Below are 9,920 nucleotides of genomic sequence, written 5' to 3'. Positions count from 1 at the left end.
AAAAAAAATTAAAATGGTAAAAAAAAAAAAAAAAAAAGTCTACCGTAAACAATAAACAGCATCAAATTTTTTTTTCATATTTATAATATATAAAGTTGGACAGCTAGTGTATTTGGATGTGAGTGGGAGAATGAGTATGACAAGCATTGGGGTGTGAAGTAAAGGACGAGTGAGACAGAAGCACTGCCAATGAGAATTTTGCAAATTTTTTGCAGCATTGAAGTGGTATGTGTGAAAGGATGATTCTTTTTTCCTGATATGAAATAATCAAATATGTCGAATATGTCTCTAAATAAATTAACTTATTATGTATTTTTATATTTCAGATATATTTTAAATGCATTTTCAAATTTACAAAATATAAATATTGCCGAATATTAAAATATTTTTACATAAATATTTTTGTTATATATTTTGGTCTTTATATAAATATATTTTCAATCTAAATATATTTATATTGTCCAAAATATATTTGCGGTTAGCTAAAATGTATTTTTATGATTGGAAATATATTTTCTTGCTGACTGAAGTACATTTTGCAATATATTTTGGCACTGAAGGTTTAAAACGAACTGCATTTTTTGTTTAATAATAATAATAACAGCAAAGTCTTACTCTGTGCTGTTTACAACATATATTTAGAATATATATTTGAAATATATTTTGGCCAGAGAAAAATGGGTAAAATGAGGACGCAATCATTTACTGAGCCATACTGACTGGTTTGTGCAATTCCAGATCATGAAGGATTTTAAAGGGTAAACCGAAGGCATGGATAGTTGCAGATAAAATGATGAAGAAAAAGTAGAGATTGACAGAGATTAAAAAATAATAATAATACAACACCCAGAGTATATAAGAATGTATAAGAACACCCAGTAATGCTATTATTTTCATTCCATGTTTTGATGGATAAGTAAGATGGCAAACTATTAAAAAAATTAAGCTATTTAAAAGCTATAGAGCTCAAATTATAGAGCATGGCACTAGCAATGGCAAGGTGATAGGTTTGATTTCCAGAGAGTGCATAAACTGACAAAATGCAAAATGTCAACATGTATGTGCTCAGAAAAACTTCAGTCTTGACTCTGTTTGACTAATGGTGTTTCCGTCTATTGACAGGAGTCAAGCAGTGATTTACCGTGATCTGGACATGCTGACTGATGGATTACAACCTTCCACACCAGGCTCACTGTCCATGAGAGACAGATTGATCTGCTGTTTTACTGATTTTCAGGGTTTCATTCGATTCAAGACTGTGAAGAATCAAAGTTTTCAAACACCTCTGTGTGAAGCTTCAAGAGAGCATTTTTAATATTCTTGCATATTTTGTATTCATTCTATAATTAATCATTTCATTTATTTTTATTCATTTATATTACTTATTATTTTCCATGCTCTTGCAATGCTTGTGTCAGACTAGGCATAAAGAAAGACACAACTCATATTATTCAGTTACTTCTGTTGAGTTATTTTGACCATCACTTCTTCTCCCGCTTCCTGTTCTTCGTGTTGCCTTTTAGGATAATAGAAGAAATAGCTTTCAATTGACATTTTGGATATCAAGACCAACATTGTATGAGAGAGACATTAAGTGCAGCTTTGTGGCGATTTAAGGCTGGGTCTAACAACTCTATATCAGCCACTTGTAACCACATTGAGCATGACTTTGCATGGCTAAGACAAACAAGATGGACTTTTTGCATCTACTACAGAGGAAAGAGAGAAGTGATACTTCACGACTACAAGAAGAACTGGACTGTCTGGTTCTAGTAAGATATGAACTATAAAACAGCTGGTAAAGAGATCAAAAGAAGGTCAAGACTGTTAAAGGGTTCTGATATTAAAGATGCTCTATTTTCACAAAACGTGCAGATGAGAAAGCTGTGATCGGATGAGCACAATCTAATGAGCCAGGTATTGTCTATAGACTCTATAATTCAAAACACTTGGTTTGCCAGCTATGTGGTGCACATGCATACATAGATTCATGTTTATTTTTATCCTGTCTACCAAATGCTATAAACGGCCTAAAACTGATTTTCTCTGGCAAGAGCATTAAAAAAATAAAAAATAAATGCAAGTACACTATTTGAAATCCTAGACAAATGCTATAAAGAGTAATAATCACATGAATGACACTTTACAATAAGGTTTCATTTGTTTACATTAGTTAACATAAACTAACAATGAAAATACTTCTACAGCCTTTTTTTAATCTTAGTTAATGTTAATAGCAACATTTACTAATACAATATTAAAATCAAAAGTTGTATCTGTTATTACATATTGTGTTATATTACTATAATATATTATAGTAATATTATAGACCTTAGCTAACATGAATTAGCAATGAACAGTTGTATTTTTATTAACTAACCTTAATAAAGATTAATACAGTAGCAAAAGATTAATACAGTACAATAAATACAGTAGCAAATGTCTTTGCTCATTGTTAGTTAATGTTAGCTACGGCATTAATGTTAATGTTAATCTGCCCTTATTGTAAAGTGTTACAATTACATTAGTATGGCAATTGCCATAGTGATGTGCCGAAAACCAATGATACATAAAAAATTTAATTTCATGCAAATTCACTGTACTACGTGCAAAAAAATGAAAAGGTTTAAAACATTTATTAATGTACCTTTTTGCAGATATATGTAGCCAGTGCTAAAATATTACCTTGCCAAAAACCATTAATAATTTACAACAATAATAAAAACTAGATTTTTTTTTGTACAAGAATCAACAATTGTACTATCAAATTGCTATTCTGTGTCATTTTTCAAGTTTTTGAGTTTTATATTGTTTTGTATTATGAAAATAAGCAATATGCAAATTCTTGTTAATGTATTTATTGCTGCTTCTTATATGACAACATTGCAATGTTTTAGGTATTTATTATTTGTAATGATATATTTGGCAATTTCATTATACCATTTTGTAGATCTAATATCATGACAGAAATCAAAACTATTTTCCTTTCCTTGTATTAAAACAATTTGTCAGCTACTGAAGTGAGTGGGAAGGTGGAAATAAGTGAGAATAATGCAAGAAAATGTGCTGTAGGAGGAACAAGGTGAAAGAGAGAGAGAGAGAGAGAGAGAGAGAGAAAACAGCAATATAGGTCACTTGAAATATGTGATTTGTATTTAGATTGACACATCCAGTTACCAGAACACAGAATGACACTACAAGTTGCCATTAGCATTGACAGCCATGTAATTCAGTTTAACTTGCTTTCTGAAAGGTGAAAGCACACAGTGGAGTTCCTGGCAGCAGAATTAAGAAATTAGGGATAAATGACACAAGTAAAAAAAAATATTGTGTCTCTTTAGCTGTTTGCTTTAGGGCAGAGAAAAGTGTGCCTGAAAAGTTTAAATGACCAAAAAAAAAAAAAGGAATGAAGTTCAATGTCTTAATACTATCAGCATATTGCTATACATCACAATCTCATTGACATGCCTTGGGTTACTTATTTCAGTATTTGTATTTCTGTTGCCTTACTTGCGAAATGTCCTTATGCAAACAGTAAACAATGCCTTTGTATCGTTGCTGGATTTTATGATTTGCCCTTTGCTTGTAAATACTGCAATGTGAATAAAAGCTTTTACAGTATATTTCTGGGGTTTGTCCTGTATTGTGAGAGTGTGTGTAAGGATGATCGCATAATGACAAACACCGCTTCATTGGTGCTGACATAGGCAGTACTGTCTCCATAGAAACAGTCACCATGACAACACCTCCATCTCTTCAGATTCAGAGAAGCACAACTTTTTTAACCTCCCCAACACATACTGTCCAACTACCTATTTATTCTACCTCAGTTTATGTCTTTCTTTTAGAAACACACATGCAGATTCACATACAAATGTATTTTCAGAATACAGATCTGAGTATTGCATCAAACTCCAATAGATATTGCATCCAACTTCTAACTGAAGGGATAGTTATAAAATATACATAATGTTCGTAAAAATGTATTTAAATTATTAACATACTCAAATAATCCATCTATTTATAATGTGTTTGTAAGTGTGCTTTTACAGTTTGTCTGTGTGTATATCTTACAGTTACATTTCAAGGATATACACACCTTATGAGTTCTGATATGGTCTTAAATGAGCAAAAGGAAAATTCTGCTAATAGTATAATGCATGCATTTGTGTTATACATATTTCTGCCACTAGTAATGGCTATTTAGCACGCATAGTCTGACAGTGCAGTTTGCAGTTCTGCCTCACAACTGACCACAGGCACGCTTTAGCTTGTCTGTGGCTTCTTCTGTAACACGTAAAGTCACTTCCTGGATGCAAAATACATGAAATTCAGTATTCTTTGCTCAGTGTTTTTCTTTGTGAATAATATAATACCACATAAAGCTCCACAACATAATAGAAATGCCATTTTGAGTGAAAAAAAAAGTTTTACATTTTAATTTAGAGTGCACTGTCTCTGTTCTAAAGGGCAAAACCACATCCAATATTTGTAAAATATTTACATCTCATGAGTATCACTCCAGTGTTATATATTAAAATATATATTGTCTTAATCGCTGGTCTTTTATATATACCAGTGCTGGATGTTGATTCTTACTGTGTAAAACTTTCATTATTATTAATATTATTTATCACAAATAAGTTTCAAATGTAATGAATTTAACACTGTATGTTGTAATCTGCTGTAAGTTGACTTGAGTTCCCTGCATGCATGTTTACTTCTAACTTTAACTTAAGCTGTTGTTTTTGCTAATTAATATTCACATTTTGATATGGTTATGACTGGGTTCTCACTATGTTGAGTAAAGCAGACAGAGCTAAACAAATAAAAAATGAGCATCCACAATTTTGCAAAAATGCAATTTTCTTGAAACTACATAAAAACCCATGTCTGACCAACAGAATCCCTCAAATGTTGTCCAACTAGTCAAAAAGGTAAATTATGTGGCTACTCTTATAGGGTTCTTGTTTTGCTGTTTGCTGACTTCATTTTAACTTTTGGTGTTATTTTGTTGTTATTGTTTGTTATTTGTTGTGATGTGATGTAAAGAGCTCATCTTTTTACATTTGTTGATTGTAAGTATGTTCAACCATTTAAAACTATATATTAGATATATTTGCTTTGTAGGATGATTGTTCTTTTATGAAGATTTCACTTAACATAAAAGTGTCTAATCAATTTATCAAATTAATTTATCGTGTTACAAAATGAACATTTGCTGAACAACAAAATTGTTGTTGTCTTGAACTGTATTGGCTGAATGAGGCTTTCTGCATTTAGTCAACAAACAAATTCAAACTGACAAAACAAAGTAGTGTTACTTAGTACAATTATTAGGACAATAGTTTCTCAATCTATGCATTGATATTTAAAGTTTCTCACCTATTTATTTTTTTACAGCACGATCTTCAACAAATGTGTTTGAAGCATGTAATGGCTAATACCAAGTGTCTCCTCCTGCACACAAAATACATGTCTTGCTGATTTTACTTAACACAAAGAATTCATTATGCATTTTACTTAACTTTACTTTACTTAAATCTCTTATTTCACCTTTTGTTTCTTTGTTCTGCTTAGGTGACAAATTTGAGACGAGTGTGAGTTCATCACTTCAAAGATTTAATGCAAAGAAATGGCATTACAAAGTCCTCAAAAAATGTAAACATACAAAAGCAAAGCATTAAAAGACACATCACATATACAGTATGTCATGGTGTTTTGAGACAATGTCCTTTATGGATGATTTAATTGTTCCAAATAAACATAGGTTTCTCATTAGACCTCCATAACCTTAATCAACAGATCAGCATTATTGATTTTCATTTTTGCTTTCTGTGTGACTGTGATATCATATAAATGTGAGAATTGTATTGGATAATAATGAACAATATATGGCTTCTTATTTATAAGTCAATGAGCTACTACTGGTATTGGTGGTCACATTGGATTTGGGCCAGTTTGTGTAACTACTGAGTTTGGTATTCTCGGTTGGTGACTGGTTTCTCTCTTCCATGAGGTCTGTATGATTGTTGGCAATCTTGATTTCTAACTGGGCTCCTTTATTTTTAAGTCTGGTATTCTCATTTACTAACTGTTCTCTCTTGCTTATGAAGTCTTGAGTCACGGTTTGTAACTGGTCTTTCTTGTTTTTAAGGTCCGTATTCTCTTTTTTTAACTGGCTTATCTCTTTCATGAGGTCTGTATAATTGTTTTGTAACTGTTCTCTAAAGTTGTTGATTTCAATTTTACATTTGTGAGTCTCTGTACTGAGCTCGACGCATAGCGTTATGATGACAGTCATCAGAACACACAACAGCACCAAACATACTGCAGCTGCTCCGTACATTCTGCTCCGCACACTTCCTAAAAATGACAGACATGAAAGATGTTTCGAAATCTTTGTTTACAACTCTGAAAATGTCTCTCTTTGTGTTTATTTACATAATGAGAAGAGTCTGTACCTGCGCTTTGAAGCATTCGTTGTCTCTTTGTGTCTGAGTTCTCCACCCCTGTTCTGCGATCATCATTAAATACAATGTCTGCATTGGCATAGATCACCATCGCCTCTTCATCTTCTCTGTCCATCTCTTGTGTTACAGTGGAGTTCATATTGTCATAAGTACTCTCAGATATGTCTGATGCATACAAATTATAACTGTTGTTTCCCTGTGGGTGTCTTCAGATGAAATGCACCACTCTGTGCTATTCTACTTTTTCATGTTCTTTAAGAAGAAGTTGAGGTCAAAGTGTCTAGTAAAAGCACATGCAACATTAAGTCTGCCATCACTGCATTTTTTTTTTCATTATTGTAGTCGAATTTAAACTCCAAAAATGGCAAGTGTTGTGACCAAGTAAACAAAATAAAATAAATAACACTACAATACTTTTATTGCACCTTGAATAAACACAGTAAAATTATTTTCATTATCCATTTTTTTTATTGTAGTGAACATTCTAATAAATTATGGTTCTTTAAAGTTTCTTTACATGTTGTGTACATAGTACAACAGTTCTATTAAAAATCATATTGTCCTGAATAACCAGTTGTGTTAGAATTTAGGGTTCTTTATTCCATCCATTTTGTTTTTAAATCTGTAACTGTCAAAAAATCCTTTCAAAGCCACCACATTATTGATTTTCTGGAGCTCAGCCATTCAACTACTCAGACTATCAACTGACTCTCGACAAGTACTTGAGATCCGTCTTAGTCTATAAATTAATCTTTACATTGTAACTGGTTTGCTCAATCATGACGTTTTTTTTTTCTTTTCAGTTTTTTTTTCTATTCATGTAAGTGTGACCAGCTGTGTTTAGTTGAGAATATTTCTCTCCTCTCCACTAAGCAAGTAAGTGACATAGAAATTAAACTTATGATCCACATTTTTATTTGAGTTTTCAATGATTACTTGGGTTTATGCTCACATACTGTCTACTACCACAAGTATGTTGCATTAAATGTAATGAATTTAACACTGTAAATTGTAATTTGCTGTAAGTCGTCTTGAGTTCCCTGCATGCATGTTTGCTTCTTTTACTTATACTGTTGTTTTTGCTAGTTTTTATTCCCAGTTGTTTTTCATTTTGATACGGTTACATACTTTTTTCTGAGATTGTATATGTTTCACTTAATAAAGTTCATACAATTTCTATTACAAGTAATTTTAGTGTAAATATGAAATTGATTAAATAAAATATTCATTGAAATTATATATATACATGTGTGTGTGTGTGTGTGTGTAGTCAAACACTTTCATAAAAACAGTTTTTTTATAAAATGACAAAGCAAGATCTTGAACAAAATGTTCTGCTTATGTTTTTAGCACCTAAATCCTGTAATGAAACCATATGAATGTGTGAAGTACAAGATCATGCAACATCCACATGGTAAGTACAAGAGAGATTAAGATTATTATAAGTAAGTTTTTCCACAGTCCAAAAACAATTTATTAAATATATTGATTTCACACAATCTCTTATAATGTCAGAGTACAAGAACACCACGTTGGAAGCAAAAAGATACATTGAGAAGAAATTCAACACATTTATTTAAAATGACTTATAAAATATATATATAGTTATAACGTAGTGTAGGGGCCTTTTGTCCCACCATAGTTTATATGGTCATAATAAACTCTAACCTCTTTCACAGAAAAATAATAAAAAGGTCCTCTTCCAGCTAATTCTTCTTCTTATTATTATTATTAATCAAATGTAATAACATCAAATATACAAAAGAAACTCCAACACACCAGCCCCTAGTTTATAAAGCATATATAGCAAGCAAATACCCTGACATAAAAAGTGATTTTAATAAGTTTTTTTTTTTTACATTCAAAACATCAATTATGCAAGTATTTTGAACAACTACTGAAGAAATAAAATGCATGAAAATACATGAATTAGGATGTCTTCAACGTCAAGCATCTGATTTAGCATTGTTTTAGCATTGTCAGGCAAAAGAGAAAATCTGCAGCCTTTTTTAACGTGTAATGTCAGTATCTCTTTGGCAGTGTTATGCATCTCACTGGCACTAGTGGGGGCTATTTAGCAAACTTAAAGGGATGAAGTGAGTTGATCATTAGTCATCATTTACTCACTCTCATGCCGTTCCATACCTGTATGACATTGTTTCTTTTGTGGAACAGAAAATATATTTTGGAAAAGGTTTTATTTTATTTATTTCTTTTTTATAATTTTATTTTATTTTTTTAAGTAAATGGGGTCCAATGTTATTTTTATTTATTTTTTTTTTACTGTTCATTATAGTGATGATAATCAATCATAGTAGTGTTTTTTCCCTTCTGGACAAAATATAACTAAATACATGTTTAGTTTAAACCTTTGAATTTCAAATTATATTAAAATTGTACTAATATCGAAATACATTTTTAATGAAGAAGAAGAAGAAGAAGAAGAAAAAAGTGATTTTATCAGTCCACCACTTTAAAATGTTTTAGGGCAGTAAGTGAGAAAGAAAAAAAATGATAATGTATTATATGAATAGTCAAAGCCCTATGAAAGATGAAATATTTTGACAAAAATGTATATACAAATATGTTTATTGAAAAACATTTTAGAATACATGTTATTTCTATATTTTGAACATTTTGTAATATTATATTTTATGATTGATTATAAGATATACAGTGGGTACGGAAAGTATTCAGACCCCCTTCAATTTTTCACTCTTTGTTATATTGCAGCCATGTGCTAAAATCATTTAAGTTAATTTTTTTTCCTCATTAATGTACACACAGCACCCCATATTGACAGAAAAACACAGAATCGTTGACATTTTTGCAGATTTATTAAAAAATAAAAACTGAAATATCACATGGTCCTAAGTATTCAGACCCTTTGCTGCAATATAACAAAGAGTGAAAAATTTAAGGGGGTCTGAATACTTTCCGTACCCACTGTACATAAAATGCCAAAATGTATATCAGGAAAAATAAAAAGAGTCAGATCTATTCAAAATATATTTATATAAGTATATACAGTATTGTGGAAATTGTTTGCCATTAAAACGTACAGTATTACAGTATAGCCCGGGACAGAATGCAAACTCTTGTTTCCCTATACATTATGACCATACGGTGGCACTATCCACTAGCAAATCAAAGAAAATCGTGTTTGTGTGGAGCTCCTCCTTACTGTCAGGATCATGGACCGTCTGTGTCATGTTTTGCCCCTGTTTCTGTTCCCTTATTTGGTCATGTTCCTGCCCTTGTTTAGTTTGATTAAGCTGTTTCATGGCACTCAGCGGGTGTTGCATGCATCAGTCCAAAAGCACTTAATTAAAATGCGCTCATCCATAAAAAAAAAAGTGTCTCACACGGCTCCGGGGGGCTGAACAAAGGCCTTCTGTAGGAAATCGATGCATTTTTGTAAGAAAAATATCCATATTCAAAACGTAA

General features: G+C 31.4%; 1 protein-coding gene across 1 annotated transcript in view; it reads left to right on the top strand.

Moving 5' to 3' along the window:
- LOC107687397 (protocadherin alpha-C2-like) overlaps positions 1-1,703 on the top strand; it is a 5,113-nt gene extending 3,410 nt beyond the window's left edge. Inside the window, exon 2 of the mRNA XM_016484709.1 lies at positions 1,123-1,703. Coding sequence (XP_016340195.1) covers positions 1,123-1,146 — 24 coding nt within the window. The 3' untranslated portion in view covers positions 1,147-1,703. The remainder of the gene's footprint in view (positions 1-1,122) is intronic.
- Positions 1,704-9,920: the final 8,217 nt, after the last annotated feature.

This window comes from Sinocyclocheilus anshuiensis, unplaced genomic scaffold, assembly GCF_001515605.1.
Source record: "Sinocyclocheilus anshuiensis isolate Anshui unplaced genomic scaffold, SAMN03320099.WGS_v1.1 scaffold205, whole genome shotgun sequence".
In the NCBI taxonomy this organism is placed as follows: domain Eukaryota; kingdom Metazoa; phylum Chordata; class Actinopteri; order Cypriniformes; family Cyprinidae; genus Sinocyclocheilus; species Sinocyclocheilus anshuiensis.
Note: the sequence above shows the minus strand (reverse complement) of the source record. Positions and strands in the feature narration are given on the sequence as shown.